Here is a 21,361-nt window from a genome sequence, read left to right as displayed (position 1 = left end):
AATCATTAAGAAATGTATTCAGTAGTTATATTTCCATAGTAAGTTCTAGGGAATTTATGTAAAAAGTTCTAAGCTCATTTGTTAGTTAGTTTGTATGCGTTACTTTTTTTAAGGAAATAGTAGGCAGCTTCAAGAGTTCAAAATAGACATTACATCAACTTTTGCTTATTTATCAATATTATGTAACAAACGATATGTATGAAACACTTGCTACTATCAATAATTATCAATGATTAGATGCATAATAACCCCAATGGAAAACATAAAATGTATTTCCATAAAAGGGGTGAACATATGTATGTAATTTAAAAGCTGACAAATACCCATATTTATTTCTTACTGTTTACCAATAATTGTTCTTAAATACTTTTACAATGTTACAGCTTTTAGGAATGGGAAATATAATGCATGATCTTAATCAAAATTGTTATTAACAGAAAGTGGAACAAACTTTTTAACATATTGTAAGTATCATCCTGTTACAATATTCAAACTTCAATGAATTTAAAATATTTCAATTCGTGCCAGCAGATTTCATATGATGATGAGGTTGAATTTCAAGACAGTATTACTTGTAGTAATAGTTGCAGTACTTAGTTCAATATTAACATCATGGAATAATTGTAGCAGCCCATCATTTTTTAAAAGTACCGATTGGAAATCAAAGTTTCAACATAGAGTAAGTAAATGTTATAATTTGAATGGCATAAAATACATTCTACACAAACAAATACTTTTATAAAATATATTTTGATGTACCTTTTCTATAATTATTACATGATATATCCTATATTAGTAATTATTTCATGTTTACACAAAGGATAGAGTAAATTTAGAAACTGGATACCAGGAAATAGACTGCCATATAAATGGTGATTATTCAATTGGATGTCGTAAAGAAGGAGATGAAGTTTATATACCATTTTCATTTATTCATAAATATTTTGAGGTAAATGTTAAAATTATATTTTCTTTATTTATATTTAAAATGATATTAATGTTTCTGAAATATAACAGATTTATGGAAAACTGGCAACATATGATGGCTTAGAGAGATTTGAATGGTTGCATAGTTATTCAAAAATCGTCAACCCCAAGGGCAAATACGATCCTAGAGGGGTGTTTATGACTTTTGAAAATTATAATGTCGAAGTTCGGGAGCGTGTTAAATGTATCAGCGGAAGCGACGGTGTACCAATATCCACTCAATGGGAAAGTCAAGGATATTTTTATCCTACTCAAATAGCTCAATTTGGACTATCACATTACAGCAAAAATTTAACAGAACCAGAGCCTCATAGAAAAACTATCGAGGATTCTGATAAAGTTAAAAGAGAGTGGATTATACCTCAAGGATCTATTGCATCTAGAATATTTGATAAACATTCTAATAGTCATGTAATAAAATTTGCAACACCAGAAACTAGTACTTCTGGGATTACTTTGAAATTAGATCATGTATTAGATTTTGTATTGAAGTGGGATTTTAACATTAAAGATAATGGAAGCATTGTGATTGCTTTGCAATCTAGGGAAAGAAAAGAAATTTATTATCTTCATTACGTTACGAGTAATATAGTATTACATGCTTATAACAATCATGTTTACTATGGAATTGGTCAAATTAATCATCAGTGGAAACGGTTCACTAGAGACTTGGTTATTGATTTACAAAAAGGTTTATATTTAAATGATAAAAATAAGAAGAAATTGTCGCGTTCTAAATTAAAGGTAATATAACTATTAAAAGAAATTATTTTTATTTAAATATGCAATTTTTTAACATCTAAAATTTAAACTGTATACGCAAAATGATTTATTTCAATTTTTTTTTTCATTATAGATGGTAAAAATAACCTTGTATGGATCTGGAATGATAGATAATGTAACATTATCTACAAGTGAACACATGGAACAGTTCTATGATGCTGCAAGGTGGTTTGTAGCCAATCAGAACATTAGTTCTGGTGGATGGCCAAATCCTGTTAGAAGAAAAGTAGCACCTGGCATGGCAACTCTTGAGCCTGGATGGTACTTTTTATTCGAACAAATTGCTGATTATTTGTAAAAAGTAAAAGAATATAATTTAATTGAATGTTTGATTAAATAGGTATTCTAGTATGGGCCAAGGGCATGCTATTTCGGTATTAGCACGAGCGTATTATCATTCTGGTGAAGAAAAATATTTACAAGCTGCTATTAGAGGTTTGCAGCCTTTTAGATTATCCTCTAGCAAAGGGGGTGTAGCTGCAGTATTTTTAGGTAAATACGTATGGTACGAGGAATATCCTACAACACCCTCTTCTTTTATTCTTAATGGATTTATTTATTCTTTAATTGGTTTATACGACCTAAAAAGTATAGCAAGTGGTAAGGATGCAGAGGAAGCATCCCGTCTTTTTAATCAGGGTATGACATCGTTAAAAAACATGTTAACTTTATATGATACTGGTTCCGGTACTACCTATGATTTACGTCATTTTACATTAAAAACAGCTCCAAATTTAGCTAGGTGGGATTATCATTCCACTCATGTTAATCAACTTCTTCTTCTAAATTCAATTGACAATGATCCACTTTTTACTACTACAGCAGAACGATGGATAGGTTACATGAATGGTAAGAGAGCTGCACACAACTAATTCATTATTTTTTTCAATAGTTGACTGACTTCTGCATTTAACTTTTTATTCTTTGTTCATCAGTGTTTAGTATCACATTTATCTTTTGTTTTGTAACATAACATTTTGTAAATAGTTTCAAACATTCACAAAATAAAGCGGACCAAAATATGTGTTTGTGTAATTACTGTCACATGAAACTCAACAGTTAGATGTACATACATATATTTATTTAGTTCTTAATAAGCAAAATATTAACGATCAATAATAGAAAGATCTGAAAAATATTTTATTGTAAGAGATACATTACAGCAGTTGTGTTATTCTATGATAGTAAAATAAATTTCTAACATTTTATATTTAATTGAAATAGCGATGTACTGTTATGTTTAAACATAAATTATTAATTATAAATTAATTGCTAAATTAAATCTCCCGCCAAAGGAGAAAGGGGTCACAAACTCGACCGTATCGCCATCTATACAAGAACGGCTCAAACTACTCAACGAGTTACCGACTTACCAACATCCTTGGGCAGGGAACACTAGCGCCATCTGTCCGGAAACCGCGGAAACGATTCGGTTAGTAGTTTCCGCGATATCCCGATAGGTGGCGCCAGTATTCCATCCTGTATGGGAGCTTATCCCACATTTAAATTGAATGAATTGCGTTTAAATTGTAATAATATATTTGAAATTGATAATATAAAGGTTTACATGTCTGAATGGCTTGAGGATTTAGAGAAGAATGAATGTTCATAATAGCAATTCCAATTTGAGTAGCTGACTAGCGCCATCTACTCGAGAAGCAAGCACGACTGTCCTACCAACTATTAATTTATTCTTCGTAACTCGACAACTTAGGAATATTTCTAACTACGTGTTATATAGTGTCTCAGCCGACTGTGGCTGTGATAGTGTTTATTTTTTACACTTTAGGGTATTTTTACAAAATACAAATTACATTGTCGATCCTGATAGTAACAGTTAACTCCTTACATACTTCATTAGAGGAGAAGTACTTTAGTCGCTCCAAGTGATAGAACGTGTAATATTTACAAAAGATTTATTTTCATTCAAACTTGAATAATTGTAATGATTTATCTATTGTATGTTACCAAATAAGAGCATTTACTTAAGTTAAATACAAAATAGAACTTAATATTTGGATAAAGGTGACTCTGATATTGCAAAGTCAATACCTTGCCTCAAAACAATGAATGAGGCAGAAAGAAAAATTCTGGCATCACCAGAACAGGATGCTGAACAAGTATTACTTGGAGTAAATCCAGAAACATCAAATACAAATACAAATACAAAAGAAGAAAATGAAACAAAGGATAAAGTACATACACAAACCAAAAGAAAGCGTTCTCCAGATGCAGAACCATCTGAGAAAGAAAGAAAACATGATATAGGACAAAATGTATATATTAATATATTACGTGTACTCTTTACAGTTATTTGTGTAATAAATAATTACATGTTACTTAAATACATTTTATAATTTATAGCTTATCGATACTTCTAATTTAAGTATTGATAATAATAAGGACACAAATGAATCATTGAAAACTAGAATACATAGTGACAATACGCTATTAGTTGCTAGACATTATAATTCATTAGGAAATGAAGGGAGCTTCCATAGAAAGCAAAGTCGAATTTTATATATGAGAAATTTTAACAATTGGATGAAAAGCATGCTTATACGTAAGATTCTGATCAATATAAATCAAGCATGCTTATCTGAATAATTTATAACAAAGGAATTATTTACAGTTGAATATGCGGATAAAATAAAACAACATACAGTACATGGGTATCCCATAAAGGTATTGGATATGTGCTGTGGTAAAGGTGGAGATCTATTTAAATGGGAAAAAGTAAAAGTATCACATGTAATTTGTGCTGATTTGGCCGAAATATCTATAGAACAATGTCAGGATCGTTATAAAGAACTAACAAAAGTGTGGTGTAATAAAAGAGGAATTGCTCCTGTATTCACTGCTGAATTTATAGCAGCAGATTGTACAAAGGTATTTGTTTCTAATATTTTGTGTCTTTGAAAAGTAGAAAGAATAAAAAAAAATGTTGGAATGTAATTAATATTGTGAAATATCGCATATTATCAATGCATATTTGGTCAACAGAAATTGGTTATAAAGAAGAGTTTCAGGTTCATTTAAGGACAAAATTCAAGGATCCCAGTATACAACTTGACTTTGTGAGCTGCCAGTTTGCATTTCATTATTGCTTTGAAACATTACAACAAGCAGAATGTATGATGAAGAATGCCAGTGAATGTTTAAAACCAGGAGGTTACTTTATTGGGACTATTCCAGATGCTTATAACCTAGTGTATGTTTAATCATTAATAGTTTTATCTTATTCATTTTTATAACTTTATCAAAAATATGTAAAGAAATGCATCCAAAGATTTACTTTTGCTGTTCAGTTCTAGGTGGCAAGACTGTGATGGCAATAGTTTTGGAAATGATATTTATAACATAGAATTCTTTTGTGATAAAACAAAACCACCACTTTTTGGTGCCAAGTATCACTTTCAGTTAGAAGGTCTGGTTAATTGTCCAGAATTTCTTGTTTATTTACCAGTGTTTCGTAAATTAGGTAGAAGATTTGGTTTAGAATTAGTAATGTTTAAAAGGTAAAAAATAAAGTTAAATAACTATATATGTACTGTATCTTTTATGTTCAAGAATGTACATAATGTATATTATGATTGTAGATTTGACGAATATTACGAATGTAATAAGGACAAAGGTAGATTTTTACTAAATAAAATGCAAGCTTTAGAAATGTATCCACCTAATGAAGGAGTAAAACTGGTTGGTAAACCAGATCAGGATTATCAACATCTTAAACATCTGAAAACCTCGGATCGTCACAAGATTTGTAGTTTGTCACAATCAGAATGGGACATTGTTAGTTAGTATAAAAAATAATTTTTTGTTTACTAATTTTTTAATAATTATGTTATTATAATAATGATTCTTTTTTCAGCATTGTATGCTGTATTTGCCTTTCAAAAAATGAAAACAGTCTGGGATAGCAAAGGAAAACCAGAATATGTAAAATTAGAGAAATGACAAAGTGTACAGCATTAATTTTATAGCATAGACTTGGAATTTAAAAAAAATAATCATGACTACAAATTTGTTTATTGTACAAATTAATTTGCTATCATAGAAATATATAAATAGACACCCGTAACATACATTTACAATTCATCACATTTCATTCCAAATATGGCATTACATATTTGTATAAAATTATGTAAAATGTAACAGGTAATACTATACTTTTTAGTATGTTTGAGATTCCAATATGTTTTTTTTCTCTTATTTAATCATACTTCATTAAATTTTTTCATAAAAAAATATTGTATTATTCTTTCAAATAAAGTACATATACCTAAATACCGGAAGTGGTGCATGTTCATGAAATGTTCACTTACTGTTTTAAAAATTACTTATACTACGAAGTTGAAATCTTATACGCATAGATTTCTTTAAATAAATAAATTATATATAAAATTAGCAACTTGTAGTATCGGTCTCGTGCAATTTCACTGAATTTGACGTGGAGTGGCTTTCATGCACATGTGATGAACTTCGCTATCATCCAATTTCACGTTACGAGCATGTTTATTCATAATCGGTTGGTGAACAAAAACTAGACGTTTTTCTTCCAAATTAATGCTATTTTGATGAATGAAAAACCTCGGTCAACTTATATATTAGCAAATACTTGAATACCTATTAGTTATAAAATCGCAAGTATTACATTCACAAGCAACATCGCTAAAACGAAATATGACTGAATAAACAGATAGAGACTGAGGGGCAAAGGGTTATGTCGGGGATCGAAGAGGCGGAGCAAAGAAACGCATGCGCAGTTAGATATTTTTGATACTTAGACTGGGTTTCCTATACGATCTAAGCGTAGACTCGATCTACAGTCTCGCGCGGAGTATATGGTCGAATAACGACTGAGTGGTGTGCGTGTCCCCAGTTCTCTTTACTTCTCTCGCTTCTGTTAGCTCTCGCGTTGCCAGAGTCTATCAGTCGCATTCGTATGAGAAATGGAGCTTGAACAGCCAACAACGCAGTCGAATTCCGACTCAGTAAGTGACTATTTAGTATTTGTTTGTTATGCTGCATTTACCTACGTGCACAGTTTTTCGATATTTCGCTTTATATCATGGCTTTCCTCTTGAACGTAAGGCATAGCCGCGGACGCGAAATTTTTCTAAGTCCCAAAATGGCGTCTGCGACTAAGTCCTACCTGGCTCGCTCGCACCACCAGACGTTAAGTCCGATAGAAGAGTGACTGTTTCTGTACGACTTATTGTTCTTATTAAGATAAGATTTTAATATGAATTTTATTATTTCAGGAAAGAAAATCTAAAGAAATTAGTAATGTAACTGGGAATCATAGCGGTAAGCAGTTTATTCATGGAGTTTAACATACGTACTCTGACATAGAATGAAATTGAAACTTTGCAACAGCAAATGTTAAGCTCGATGAGCGAACTAAAGAGTTGAGGCTGCCAACGACCCAACCGGTCTGACACGTGTTTCGACTCTGACGAAGCGTCCGAACTACTTACGACTTCCTGCGATTCAAATTTAGTTTTCTTTTTGAATCGGCATTTGTTTGCGTTCTATGCTGCGAAAACTTTTTACCTTTCATTTTCTTTTTTTTTTTTAATCCAAATTATAAATCATATTTTAAAATTAATTTGCGATAAGCATCTATTAAACACGTTTTACCATAGTAATTATAATAAAAATAATATATAGATCTAAGACCTTTTTATTTTAAATTATTTTTTGTGACTATTTAGTGATAATTTATCTTTTAGAAAAATACAAGTGAAATGCTATATTTTGTAATATTTTTAGATGCTCATATAAATGGTATGTCAAATGGATTTGATAAAAAAAAAGAACATAAATCTGAACATAGGGATAAGGATAAAGAACGATCTCATAAATCAGATCATAAAGACAAAGAGAGAAGCAAAGAGAAAGACAGAAATCATAAGAGTGAGCATCGGGATAAAGAAAAAGATAAACATAAACATAGTTCAAGTTCTATTAAAGAAAAGGATAAGCATGATGGTAGCAACAATAACAAAGACAAGGAGAAAGATAGAAAAAGTAGTTCATCGTCCAGTAAAGATAAAGAGCATAAAAGCAGTAGTTCCTCGAGCAAGGATAAAGAGAAAGATAAAAGTAAAGATAAAGAACATCATCACAAATCTAGTTCTAGTTCCAGTTCTAAGGATAAAGACAGGTATTGGAAAAATCTTTCATCATATTTATATATTTTATTTTTAATAGTTTGTTTACATAAAGGAACTTTTGTTGTAGGCATCACAGTAGTTCCAAGGATAAAGAAAGTAAAGAGAAAGACAAAGATAAAACCAAGGATAAAGATAAATACAAACATAATTTAAGTTCAAGTTCTAGAGAAAAAGAGAAAGAGAAATCTGCATCTAAAGATAAAGAAAAGGAGAAGAAACATTCATCAGATAAAGATAAAGAAAGACATTCCACCTCCCATGCAAATGACAAAGAAAAACATCGCTCCTCAGAAAAAGACAAAGACAGGCATAGTTTATCAAACAAGGATAAACATCGTCATGATAAAGATAAAGATCGGCATCGTCATGACAAAGAAAAATGTAAGTATGACATTTAGTGCATAATTAAATCATAATTATAAATTTCATTTTATCTACGTTTGACCTACAGCAAAACATAGAGAAGAAAAGGATAAGAAAGAGAAGGATAAAGAAGAAATTAAAGTAAAAGAGGAAGTAATGGATGTAAAACCTAATCATGTTGAAAACAATGAATTTCATTACAATGCTGGTCAAGTTTTGAAGCATGAAATAAAAGATGTATGTACATAGTTCACACTATTCTTCATTAATATTATAGCAAATGAAATGTAACAATAAAACAGGCTTAAGATAACAAATTATATTACAGGAACCTATTTCACAAATTGAACCGGAAGATGATGATGATAGTGGTGGAGAACAGCCATTATACATCAAAGAAGAAGAAGATGAGGAGCCTATGAACGAAGAAGAAGGTAGTATGGATTCAACTGATGGGAATGATACAAGACTCTCAGATCTCCATAACACAACTCTTAAAACTGAAGAAGAATCAGATGAAGATCTGCCATTGGTAAGACATATTTACATTACAGTTTTATTGTATTGTAAGAAATTTATCATGCATCATACATATTCAATAGAACTCGAGATCTGTAGCCCGCGTGAACGTTAAAAGAAGAATAGCCTCGGAAGAAGAAGAGGAAGACGATGTTCCGCTCTCAGCACGCAAAAAGACCAAGAAAAATGATGTAAAAATTAAAAAAAAGAAGCGAAAACATGGAGATGATGAAGATGAAGAAGAAATTGAACAAGTGATGTATTTTGTAGATGCTAGCCGTAAATTTGAAAGGTTTAATGATTAAGTTCTAAAAATTATTGTAATTTACTTTGTCTTTTCGTAGAAACCAAAGAAGAAAGGTGCAAGAACATCAAGAGGCGAAAATTCGAGTCCAAGGAAGAAAAAGCAAGAGGAAGAACAGGAAGTTTGGAAATGGTAAAATTTCTTCATTGTTTGAAAATCCCGCAAAAAACGAAGTAAAAGAAGTGAGGTTATGTCACTTTTTCCTTACTCTGGAACAGTACTGTTCTCCACATCTATTTATATAATTAATCATGATAGTTTAGATATTTCTTTCTCAAACTAGATATGATTAAAATTATTAAAAATATCAAAGCAATTTTCTTAAATAATATACATATTAATTTAAGTCATAAATGCTTTACATCTAGAGCTCTAAAAAGGTTGCATGTTTTAAGGTTAAGTGTTTTGTAACAAAATTACTTCGAGATGTTTTTAATTTTATTAAAATTCATATAATAGATAAAAATTTAAAGATATAAAATAAATCTAAAATGTACATTAATTTTAGGTGGGAAGAAGAAAAGAAAAATGATGGGACAAAGTGGACATTTTTGGAACATAAAGGACCAGTATTCGCACCTGCGTATGAGCCACTTCCTCCCGACGTGAAGTTTTATTATAATGGAAAAGAAATGAAATTAAGTCAAGATGCAGAGGAAGTTGCAACTTTCTATGCACGCATGTTAGATCATGATTACACTACAAAACCAGTATTCAATTCTAATTTCTTTCACGATTGGCGAGAAGTAATGACTGAATCAGAAAGAGCTAAAATAGAAGACTTAAGTAAATGCAATTTTAAGGAAATGCATGCATATTTCCTTCAAAAAAGCGAAGAACGAAAGCAAATGACAAAAGAAGAAAAGCAAAAGATAAAAGAAAAGAATGAAGAAATTCAAAAAGAATATGGTTTTTGTACAATTGATGGACATAAAGAGAAAATAGGTAATTTCAAAATTGAACCTCCCGGATTGTTCAGAGGTCGTGGTGAGCATCCTAAAATGGGCAAACTGAAGAAAAGGGTAATGCCTGAAGATATTCTTATTAATTGTTCCAAAGATTCGAAAATACCTCAGCCACCATCGGGTCACAAATGGAAAGAAATTCGACATGATCCTAATGTTACTTGGCTTGCATCTTGGACAGAGAACATTCAAGGACAAGTGAAATACGTCATGCTTAATCCGTCGAGTAAGCTTAAAGGAGAAAAAGACTGGCAAAAATATGAAACTGCCAGAAAATTAGCGCAGTCTATAGATAAAATTCGTGCAGAATATAGAGAAGATTGGAAGAGCAAGGAAATGCGTATAAGGCAAAGAGCTGTTGCCTTGTATTTTATAGATAAATTAGCTCTAAGAGCTGGTAATGAAAAGGATGAAGATCAGGCTGATACTGTAGGTTGTTGTTCCTTACGAGTGGAACACATTTCGTTGCATGAACAAAAAGATGGAAGAGAATATGTAGTTGTATTTGATTTCTTAGGTATGTTTAATTCCTTTTTATAAAAGCAGATAAAGAAGTATATTTAAAAGTTATATTAATGTATAATGGAATTTAAATACACCCGTAGGTAAGGATTCTATAAGATATTACAATGAAGTGCCAGTAGAAAAGAGGGTATTCAAAAACTTACAACTTTTTATGGAGAATAAATCACCAAGTGACGATCTTTTTGATCGTCTCAATACAACTGTTATGAATAAACATTTAAATGAATTGATGGAAGGTCTCACTGCTAAAGTATTCAGAACATATAACGCTTCGTGGACGTTACAACAACAATTGGATAAATTAACAAACCCCGATGATTCAGTAGCTGAAAAAATTTTATCGTACAATAGGGCAAATCGAGCAGTTGCAATTCTATGTAACCATCAACGTTCAGTGCCTAAAACTCACGCAAAATCTATGGAAAATCTTAAAACTAAAATAGAAGCTAAAAAACAGGCCATAGCCGACGCAGAACTTGCTGTAAAAGATGCTAAACGTAACGCAAAACATGGATCTGTTAAGGAAAAAGAGTAAGTTAATTTTAATTACACTAACAACGGTATTAATTGCTTATGTAAATGGTGTATTATGCTTTTATTATTACAGAATATATGAAAAGAAAAAGAAAGCTCTAGACAAGTTAAAGGAGCAGTTGACAAAGTTGGAAGTCCAAGCAACAGACAAGGAGGAAAACAAAGAAATTGCATTAGGCACTTCCAAGCTGAATTATCTAGATCCTAGGATTAGTGTTGCATGGTAATTTTTCATCCTACTTTTGTTTATATATAACATCCTATATTATTTAGTAATGAAACATGACTTAATTTTGTTTTCGATTATTAGGTGCAAGAAGAATAACGTCCCTATTGATAAAATTTATAATAAAACTCAAAGGGATAAATTCAGATGGGCTATAGACATGGCAGGACCTGATTATGTCTTTTAACCCTATAGAAGGTTGACTGTTTTGCAAAAAAAAAACTCCCACTGATTGTATTTAGTGAATTTTTCGTTTTAATAACAGGAAGAAAAGTAATGGTATAATTTTCTATATTTACAAAAAATAAATGTGAAAGTGCGAGGACATATTTTATATAGAACACTACGTTAAACTTCGGTAATGACTTTATATTCAATATGTAATTAACACATATTCGTAGTAGTCTAGTGCTGATCGCTTAGCAATCATTGCGTGAAAATTTTAGCGGTCGTATTTGCATATAGACGTTTAATTAATCTTATAAATATTAGGAATGAAAATTTAATAGTTTGATGAAAATTTAAATTCTCTAGGTAGAAATTTATAATTATCAATTACAAAAATCAAGCGAGATTTGTTCAAGTGACCTAAATTTAGAGGTATATAGCTCAGTTACTTCATTAGAAGAAAAATTTTACTACCTCTAAATTTAGAAGTACACAAAAAACATAAGCTGTTGCATTGTAAATAGATCTATTCATGAAAACATTGCCAGCTAATTTAAAAGTATAGTAAGTTGATAAAAAAACGCATTTTTCAAACAACCATTTAATTTTATGTTCCTTTAGTTTGACAATTTTCTTATGAAGGTACGATATCATTACTGAAGAAATTATTTGTATTGTGCATTATGATATTATAAAATATTAGTCTTGCGCTCTGTGCAAAGTTATTAGGGTCAACGTTATTAAATTAAAAATTGTGAGTTTAGTAAACTTGATTGGAACAAATTGTCCCAAAAAATCATTATTACGACATAGTAATGTATTTAAAAACTAGATCATCGCTCTTAGCGATTTATGTTTTATAAAATAATGTTTAGATCATAATAAATGTGAACACAGTGTATCCTTAACATTTTTTTAATACTTATATATCTAGAAACCTTGTGATCACCTTGTAATATCAAATTCTGTGAAAGAAAAGCTATTATATGTTAAAAACACTTATTGCATTCTTTTTTGAAAATCTCATTTGTAACTGATGAACGTAATTCGAGTAGATGCAAACATGTGTTTAATATCAAACTACGTAAATATGTTGCAATATTTTTTTTAATTCTTTATTATATATAATGTATATCTGTCAATCTTTTGTACAAGATATTCTTCAACGATGAAGAATATCTTTATTTATATGACTAATGGGACTCAAAATACGTATTAATATCTGAGAATATAAAATGTCTTAGTTTAATTTGTTATAAGTAAATGATAATTAGACTAAATTCGGCTATTTGTCTATTTGTCTCGGAATATGGAACAGAGACGAGTAATTTCTTCACGGCAGCTTAAAATGTATTAATTCTGGATAAAACATACGTTTCATATTAAACATATTTAGTCTTTATAATTATATTTCCCCATTTTATTGAATTTGGTGTTACAATTACTCGTCACTGATATATTCCTACACTCTATGTTGTATGCATATAAATATATATACGATCTTTTACATCCATACTTATATATAGATATTTAAGGAAACGGATATGGTAAAATGATATATGTAAATGTATAATTTAGAATGGTGGTTCTTTGTATTTGCTGTTTTATAATATTACCCACATATGCTGTGTTGCGTTCTTAAACATAAGCTGGTATTACTGAAGACCACCATTCTCCCAAAACTGCCAGTTGTATGAATGATCATATAATTTAATAGTTTGTTATAGTACAGAACCAGTTTCTAAAATTTAGATACGTATTTGGTAATACATTAAGAGATTTATTGATGTACAATGTTTTATTTTCCTGAATTTACGTTTTCATTTCTTCTACATGTATTGGCTATTAGATTGTTTCAAGTGAAACTGGCTCTGTATTTCAGACTACATTAATTTATGCACTGTTTAAGTAGACTGAATTTAAAATACATATATGAATATGTATGTCATATTATTTTTAATTTACTTTATAGAAATTATTTGCAATATAGAAATTAGTAATTAATAAACATGACATATTGTAATGAAATACAATCAGCAAGTAGGCCTCTGATATCAAATTAACGTTTTATGCACATAACGTTAAATTACATGTAATAACATTTTTAACTTTTACAAGAAGTAAAGAATAAAATTGCAATCGATATCTAGTACAATGGAGTATGCACAAATTGAGGGTGTATGTATATTTCGGATATTATCATTTCTATAAGATACTGAAATAATAAAACTCATTGCGCCGAATGATCAGTCGATTTATTTATACAACCATTTTGAACGTTTAAATATTAGGGATTAGTAAAAATGAAAAATATACATAATTTTCACATTATATGTATAAAAGCTTTTATAAAAGTAATGTGAAATTATATAAAATATGATACGTTTAATTTTGAACATTGTTCAACATTTTTAAACAATTATTGTATATTGAGGAAAAACGGAATCGAACGAAATGTTTATTTTAATTGATTTATTATTAAAGAGCAAAATACAATAATATAATGTTATATTACTGCAGTTAGTGGTAATACAAATAAATTACTAATAATTTAAATCAAATAGTCATGTAAATTTGTAATAAATATTAAAGATGTAAAAACATATAAATATAACGTTCCGTATATGTGCAGTATAATTTAATTCCAAACTAAATAAATATTATACATTGTTCTTTCAACTCGTGTCTCAAATTAAAAGATAAAAACCAACAGATTTAGAATTTCAAATAATTTAGATTATCTAACAAGCATAAAAATGTGTTTAAATACGATTTTGTATTTAAAATTAAACGAATAAAATTGCAATCATACATTAGTGTGTTATAAATAAAAAGTGGTATGTTATTGATTTATATAAAAATTGATTAATAGCAATATCAGAAGATTCCGTTTTTATCCTTTTCTGTATAATTAACTAATTTATTTATTTATTAATAAATTTATTTATTTACTGCACATAATACCATTATTTTAATATATAAAATATAAAATCTTAATTTGAGATTGAATAAATCTCGTTTTTGGTTATTATGTCACAGCGGAGTAATTACCAGAATGGTAGTTTCTACTATAAAGATAGACTAGACTATGCTAAATCACTATTTCTTTAAATATTTTGTTACGTCTGTTATGCGTAACAAAATAAATATTACGCACGAAATATTGAAGCATTCCTTGAATGTTCATTTAAATTGCGCTATAAAACTAAATTTAGTTTTGATTATAAAACCAATTTCTATTAATTTGTTAGTGGAATTATTGTTAAACGTTCCTCAGAAAAATTCTTTTTCTTCTTTTTCAGATTAATTCTTTTATGTTGCAAATTAATAATGGAAATTTTATTACACGATCTTGAACAGGTTTCAGAAAATTTCATTTTCATAAACATAATTTGATCAACAATGGTTTGATCTATCGTGCTAAGAATATAAAAACTGTTTACTGTCTTTCATTAGCGTTTAAATGAATTGTTGCAATTCTAATAGTATAACGAAGCGGTACTTCTTGTACCAGTAAAACTGATTAAGGATATTTGCTGCACTTCATGCATTTCATTAAGTAAAGTTAGCAACTCATTGCGAACCTTACAAATTTTCTGCATATAACTGCATAAATGTAAACTGCAACAATGTAAAAGCATAAATGCTTACAAAAATATTACAGTTATTTTGAGAAAAATTTTGATTTAAACACGCAAAAAATTAATAAGTTTATAAATATTACGGCTTATCCCAATATTTCTATTAATTTGTATTGCTATAATTGAATTGAGCAATACAAGAAGTTATCTCACAGATCATTATGTGTCCATTTCCGAGCCTATGTGTGTACCGCATATTCACTCGTGAACAATCATACTGAGTCTGTTTTTCAAAATTTATCACAACACATCGAGATAAAAATCGATGCAGATTAATACATACAATTTTTTTGATGATCGAAAAGAATTAAATTCTTAATTTCATTCTGGATCAGTTTCCCCGTCTCCAAGTGGTAATACTGTAACAAGCCCAGCAGCTGCTACTTTAGCTTTATATGTTTCCGGTTCGAACCAGCGAATCGGTTCCTGTTGAAAAAACTAATGTGTATATAAATCACCGTTAAGGTATATACTATATAATATTAAATATAATAATGTTTACTTTACCTTAATATGTTGTTACAAGCAGCATGCTTTGAATTTATAAAGCAAATGTTAAATGATTTACTTAAGTGCATGCCTTCTAAATGGAATAACACATAAGTATTCAATTTAATTTTTAAAAAAGACAAGGATTTGTTATAACATACATGCTATATGATCTTTAAAAATATAATACAAAGTAAAAATGTTTTATTATTTTTGAAACGTCATAAAATGTTGTACAATAATAATATTCACTCTATAAATCATTTACGATTTCTTATACTGTATATAAAATTTAATACTTCTGTTTTGCTTCTATAATACTTTTAATAATAAACCAACAAAACATTGTAATAACATAATCTTCAAATTCATTTAATATTAAACTACTAATTACAAAACAGATTATAATGTGGATAAAGAAAAATAAGAAAATAAGAAAAATAACGAGTAAAAATATAAAATTTAACGTCACACATTTTATACACACATAACATAATACACTCCTGTTGTCGTGTGTAGTTTACATTACTATTGTAAGTTACGCGTCATTATTTAAAGAAAAAAACAAAAAACCAAAAAACGATACATTCAGATCTCTTTATCTTTAGTAACATATAAGAAAACATACTGAAAATAACTGTCTTATCTTACTTAACAACCCTTCATAATATAAATATATTGTACTAATACAATGCAATACATTAATTTGTATTAATATATTAGTATACTTTATGTATTAGTACAACTTCAAGGCGAGATATATTATTTAAAATATAAAATTATTAAACAATAGCAAAAACAACTATTATATATAACAAGATTCCTACATAATACTGACAAAATGAAGGGGTTTAGTCAAAATTATTAAATATCACATCATTTATAATACCATGAAAATCTTTGGTTTAAATAAGTAGAAGCAGTTGGAAACTGCTATAAATATGAATCTGATAACTCGACATTTGGAGAAGAACGAACATGGTTAAATTAAATCTTTTTGATCAAAAGTTCAAATCATTAAATAAATATACCGTTACCACAAATATTTTCCATTAATGCAAAAAACTTTTTTGTTTAATGATACCATGCTATTTCCCTGTCTAATAGTATTACGGAAATTAATACTTTAAAGATGATGCGAACAAACGTATGATCATTACTTTAGCGTGTGAACATTCCAGCAGAATTTGAAAACGTCGTTAAATTTAACATAAATATCATTAAATTCTGAGGAGTTAATTTTGCGTCATCTTATTAAGGAAAATTAGTAAGTAATACTGTCGTACATCAGGTGATTAGCATTGGTATCATATTTATATACCTTGCGAACAATGTTGGGGCATTCCTTCTGAATACGAGCCCAGTCTGCGGGTGGCCGTTTTGCGTAAGGGCCTGTTGAACACAGCAACAAAAACTCATACGTGAGTTCTCTTATTTCTGGAACTGATACGGTTTTATTTTAGTACTACTTATCAAATGAATAAAAAAAAATAGCTTCCGATTTAGGATACTTTACCTTCCTGAGTTGGATTTGATTGAGGAATTATACGGGGCTTATAAGTTTCTTCGCTTTCTGAAGTTGCAGCGCTATCCATATTTAACTCCCGCCCTACTTCGTTTGTGTTACTTGGGGTTAATGGTGTTTTTTGTGTACTGGAAGACGAGACCGAATAAGGAGATTCTTCTTCGAAATTGAAGTACTCTATACCACTTGTAAAATTTTCAGCATCCCCCAAGAAGTATTCATCTAGTACCAGCTTTGCAGTCTAATATTCCAATAATAAAATTAAAACCTATATTGTTTCCACACAATGTAATTTGTATTTCTGATATATAAGTATCATTACCCTAACAAGATCAAGATTACATCCTGTGATTTTCAGTGATTGGTTACCAACCGTAACCGTATATTTATATTCGCCTATACTGGCGTCGTTGGTGGAGAAGCTGTGGAGGAGCGCGCTTCGTAAACGAGAACTTTGTTGCTGTTGCAATCGATTGCTTTCGTCTGATGCGCTACTATTTAACGAAGAACTCGAACCACCCATAGCTCCCTTTTCTCCTCCACCTTGCTCCAATCTCACCGGGGATGCATTTCGTTGAATCGTATCTTTTATCAAGTCCTTCGCATAACTGTTATGGATGATATTTCAAATAAAAATTATACATACGAAATTGGATGTATTAGAATCTGTGTACAAAAATTTAACTTACTGTATCTTGTCCTCGGAAGTACCCGTGATTTGGACAAGTCGTTCTTTAGCTCCAGGGTTTACTGCGAAAAAAAAAATGGTATATTAATAGGACATATTTTATTATACATGTTATCGAAGTTTATTCTCTAAATATTCGTTTGCATTGCTGTTAATATGATATAAAAATGCAGAATTATATGACAATAAATATTTATTAAATATAGGTACTATTATTTAAACACTTCAAGAGACAATTTATGGATTAGAACATTAAGAAACAGTTCATTAATTGATGAAAACTTTCCTGTAAAAAAAAGGTAGTATGTTTAGATGCATTTTAAAACGGTAAGCAATTATAAGCAGTAAATACAATTGTATTAAATGTATAGAATGCTCTTCATAACATTTCATATTTATTTTAAAGTGATTTAACAAGCTGCAAATACTATGCATACTAGTGATGATAAACTATAATGACAATACAAACAATTTCACAACAAAAAGAATTTTGTGAGCAAATCATACAGTAAAAAGCTCTTGCAAAATACCTTTTTTTATATTTTACAATACTTTCACCAATACTTGAACACAAAAACGTAAAAAAAAATGTTTCATGCAAATAAAAGATACAACACAAATCACAATTGTAAAATTGATCAGATAACGTGTTTATTGTTGTATTATGTCATTAAGAGAAATAGGAAAAAAAAATGAAAATTTATCTTGATGATTTATAATAAAATAGTTAATACTTAAATTCGTGTTATTTTCCGTGATGATATACATAAAATATTATCTTATACAGCAAAATAAGATAAGATACATAATTATAAAAACAAATAAATTTCTTCGGATTAAAATTAATCATTGTAATAAGAATATTAGGATATATAAAATACATTAAAAAATATACAATTAGTTATTTTTGTAATGCATTAACATGATGCTATTAAGCCATCTGCAAATTATTTGTTTACCTCGCTGGAAGGAGATGATTGTCTGGCTGAGCTCTTCGATCATGTGAACCCGCCGCCCTTTTATTCCCATCACTGTATTTTTGTGCAAATGATTTAGAAGTAGGAACAAAATACTTACTACTTACAATAGGTGTGAAAAACGTGTCAAATGTACATAATACCAAATATATCAGTGAACAGAACCAAAAATATGATGCAATAATAACAAATTAAATTATTTAAAATTAAAAAAGATAGGCCATATTCTACATAACATCACAAAATTTTATGTGTATTTCTGCTATAATATAAAGATTACTAACAACATGTAAACTTTAAATTTTTCTTACCTTTACCAGAATCACTATTACGTATAACAACTTCATCTTTGCAATAGTTTTTTCCAGGAATACGTGTGGGTTTAACAAATTTTCCACTGTTTTTTATCACTTCACCAGGTGCTAGAATTGGTGTTATAGTAGGTGAACTCATGGTTGTCATAGGAGATGATAATGCATTTGTAGGTGTGTCAGGAATTACTTCTACCTATTAAACCATTTGAATTTCTGTATAAAATATTAACTGATAGGATAAAAAACATTATTAACATACATTATCCAGGTGTGATAATTTTTGTGTATAATACACATCCATGGAATCAGTGTGACGCCATTGAGTAGCTCTTAACTCTATAAGTTCCAGCAGGTGAACCCTAGTCGTCAGATCTAGTTTTTCGTCTTGACTTCCATTTCTGATTGCCACAAAAGCTCTATCCAGCTGATCTGAAATAATGATCGATGCTTAATTAATATACTGTATAACTAAATCATTTAAAGAAATATTTAAAGTTCTGCTTGTTTGAAATTATACCTTTATAAATAGCTTCTAACTGATGAGCATAAAGTTTCAAGTGATTATACATTGAAACCACATTCATTTGCAGCGTTCGGTCGTGGAAGCCGTTAGTTAGTTGCATTGCAACATTATCGATTAAGGACACTATGTCCTCCACTGTCAAATATAATTTACTGACTTAATGAATGATGATAAAGTATATAATAATAATTTAAGTAAAATCTATTATTGTCAATACAAACCATTTGAAATACATAATACACATTAGAGAAAATAAACATATGTTGATTAAAAATTACCAGTCGTAATCCGCCCATCGACGGTCGAGTGGCGTTGATTGAGTTTAAGCGGCCGAGGTTTTTCAACTTTCTTAATGGTTCGAGCTCTGTTTAGTTGTGTCGCCGCCATTTTTTATAATCTTAAACAATCAAAATTAAATAAATAAAGTAACTAAAAAGTAACTACTGAACTTAACTGCTGAACTTAATTGGATGTAATATATGTATATAGTACGCTTAAAGTGAATTTACTTATTACTTTTATGGAGTTAAAAATATATATGTATGTTAGATTTAAATACAATGTCAGACAACATATTTTTTAAACGAAATTATACGTGTATATTTTTTTAATCAATTTAATAATGAAATGAAGAAAAAAATCGTTTTAGTCATTTAAAATCATTTGAAAAAAAATATTTTTCTAAACTCTTACTGTATAGTTTTGCGCCGCGGGTGATTTAAAAATAACTACGGAAAAGAATGGTTCATGAAGAAAACAATAATCAATGAGAAGTGACAAGAAAATGAATGTTTAATATACTAACATGAATCTTAACAGTGTTTTTTAGAGTTACTGGAGTTGATGCGAAACGTAGAGTCTGCAATAGTAGGTTATTTTACTGTAGTGTATATGCGTAGCGACAAAAATAATTTATACGGTACCCATGTGAGCGCCTCTGGCACTTTCGACATCTTGCAAGGAACGTTAGAAAAAGAAGGATATGCGTAAAGAACAAAGAGAGATAGTAAGCAAAAGAGAGGAGAAAACAAGAGTGGGGAGCAGAAGGGCGGAAGAATGAGAATCGCAGTAAAGAAAAAGGAAAAATATATAATGAATTAATTTCAGAATTGTAAATTATAACGAACGACATAAATAAAATATCACACACCATATACTACTGCATTTCTTTATACATATAACTGATATAACTAGCACCGATGAAATAAATCGAAAACTGTGAAAGTTAAAATATGTGTCACGATGAAAAAAAGCATGACACTTGATATTTCATGAATTTTTATAGTTAATGAGTATTGTTTATATCCAAAATGTTTATTATCAAAATATAACTTACCACCACGTCGGCCGTGCCACAGATCAACGACAGGCAGACCGTCTGAAAGGAATCGAGGAGATACGTCCGTTGACATACGCTGCGAAGATGCACTCGAGTGTCTCAAATTTAAAACGATAGTACCAACGTGAAGCTTAAAATTCACTAGCGAAAGAATCTGACAAGATGACGTATTTCTAACTATAATTTTCAAATTTGAATTTAAACAATACAAGGACTTACTTATTATTTGTATAATTATCGACATTGAAAACATTTTATTCAGTCAGTAAGAAGCATTCTACATGATGATGATGATGATGATGATGATGA

General features: G+C 29.5%; 4 protein-coding genes across 12 annotated transcripts; 3 read left to right on the top strand and 1 right to left on the bottom strand.

Moving 5' to 3' along the window:
• The first annotated feature begins 65 nt into the window (after positions 1-65).
• On the top strand, positions 66-2,792 carry LOC114873294 (D-glucuronyl C5-epimerase B). Of its 2 annotated transcripts, XM_029181484.2 has the most exons (8): positions 66-296; positions 384-464; positions 532-679; positions 821-949; positions 1,018-1,731; positions 1,844-2,031; positions 2,111-2,409; positions 2,497-2,792. In XM_029181484.2, exons 2-8 carry the CDS (start codon positions 409-411, stop codon positions 2,640-2,642), a joined length of 1,680 nt encoding a protein of 559 aa, XP_029037317.1. In that variant the 5' UTR covers positions 66-296; positions 384-408; the 3' UTR covers positions 2,643-2,792. The 2 variants fall into 2 exon arrangements, with proteins under 2 accessions (XP_029037317.1, XP_029037316.1); XM_029181483.2 differs by having other exon boundaries at positions 67-296; positions 2,111-2,792.
• A 709-nt stretch (positions 2,793-3,501) lies between these two features.
• On the top strand, positions 3,502-6,772 carry LOC114873444 (mRNA cap guanine-N7 methyltransferase). 2 transcript variants are annotated; one of them, XM_029181781.2, is made up of 7 exons: positions 3,502-4,046; positions 4,135-4,333; positions 4,403-4,659; positions 4,800-4,981; positions 5,079-5,288; positions 5,370-5,565; positions 5,645-6,772. In XM_029181781.2, exons 1-7 carry the CDS (start codon positions 3,837-3,839, stop codon positions 5,675-5,677), a joined length of 1,287 nt encoding a protein of 428 aa, XP_029037614.2. In that variant the 5' UTR covers positions 3,502-3,836; the 3' UTR covers positions 5,678-6,772. The 2 variants fall into 2 exon arrangements, with proteins under 2 accessions (XP_029037614.2, XP_029037613.2); XM_029181780.2 differs by having other exon boundaries at positions 3,505-4,046; positions 5,370-5,569.
• Positions 6,626-12,464, top strand: LOC114873441 (DNA topoisomerase 1). 2 transcript variants are annotated; one of them, XM_029181772.2, is made up of 12 exons: positions 6,626-6,767; positions 7,038-7,083; positions 7,549-7,942; positions 8,020-8,333; positions 8,404-8,552; positions 8,644-8,847; positions 8,918-9,088; positions 9,179-9,270; positions 9,647-10,620; positions 10,709-11,159; positions 11,236-11,385; positions 11,473-12,464. In XM_029181772.2, exons 1-12 carry the CDS (start codon positions 6,726-6,728, stop codon positions 11,573-11,575), a joined length of 3,090 nt encoding a protein of 1,029 aa, XP_029037605.2. In that variant the 5' UTR covers positions 6,626-6,725; the 3' UTR covers positions 11,576-12,464. The 2 variants fall into 2 exon arrangements, with proteins under 2 accessions (XP_029037605.2, XP_029037606.2); XM_029181773.2 differs by lacking the exons at positions 6,626-6,767; positions 7,038-7,083; positions 7,549-7,942; ... (3 more) ...; positions 8,918-9,088; positions 9,179-9,270 and adding an exon at positions 9,324-9,533.
• A 2,447-nt stretch (positions 12,465-14,911) lies between these two features.
• LOC114873442 (eukaryotic translation initiation factor 4E-binding protein Mextli) lies at positions 14,912-21,157 on the bottom strand. 6 transcript variants are annotated; one of them, XM_029181774.2, is made up of 11 exons: positions 21,050-21,157; positions 19,992-20,110; positions 19,708-19,848; positions 19,450-19,619; positions 19,188-19,383; positions 18,859-18,930; positions 17,901-17,961; positions 17,534-17,819; positions 17,203-17,452; positions 17,008-17,129; positions 14,912-15,635 (listed from the first exon to the last, which is right to left on the bottom strand). In XM_029181774.2, the coding sequence occupies exons 2-11, from the start codon at positions 20,098-20,100 to the stop codon at positions 15,519-15,521; spliced, it is 1,524 nt and encodes a 507-aa protein (XP_029037607.1). In that variant the 5' UTR covers positions 20,101-20,110; positions 21,050-21,157; the 3' UTR covers positions 14,912-15,518. The 6 variants fall into 6 exon arrangements, with proteins under 6 accessions (XP_029037607.1, XP_029037610.1, XP_029037609.1 ...); XM_029181777.2 differs by having other exon boundaries at positions 14,912-15,623; XM_029181776.2 differs by lacking the exon at positions 21,050-21,157 and adding an exon at positions 20,637-20,706.
• Between the last annotated feature and the right edge of the window lie 204 nt (positions 21,158-21,361).

This window comes from Osmia bicornis, chromosome 11, assembly GCF_907164935.1.
Source record: "Osmia bicornis bicornis chromosome 11, iOsmBic2.1, whole genome shotgun sequence".
Taxonomy (NCBI): domain Eukaryota; kingdom Metazoa; phylum Arthropoda; class Insecta; order Hymenoptera; family Megachilidae; genus Osmia; species Osmia bicornis.
Note: the sequence above shows the minus strand (reverse complement) of the source record. Positions and strands in the feature narration are given on the sequence as shown.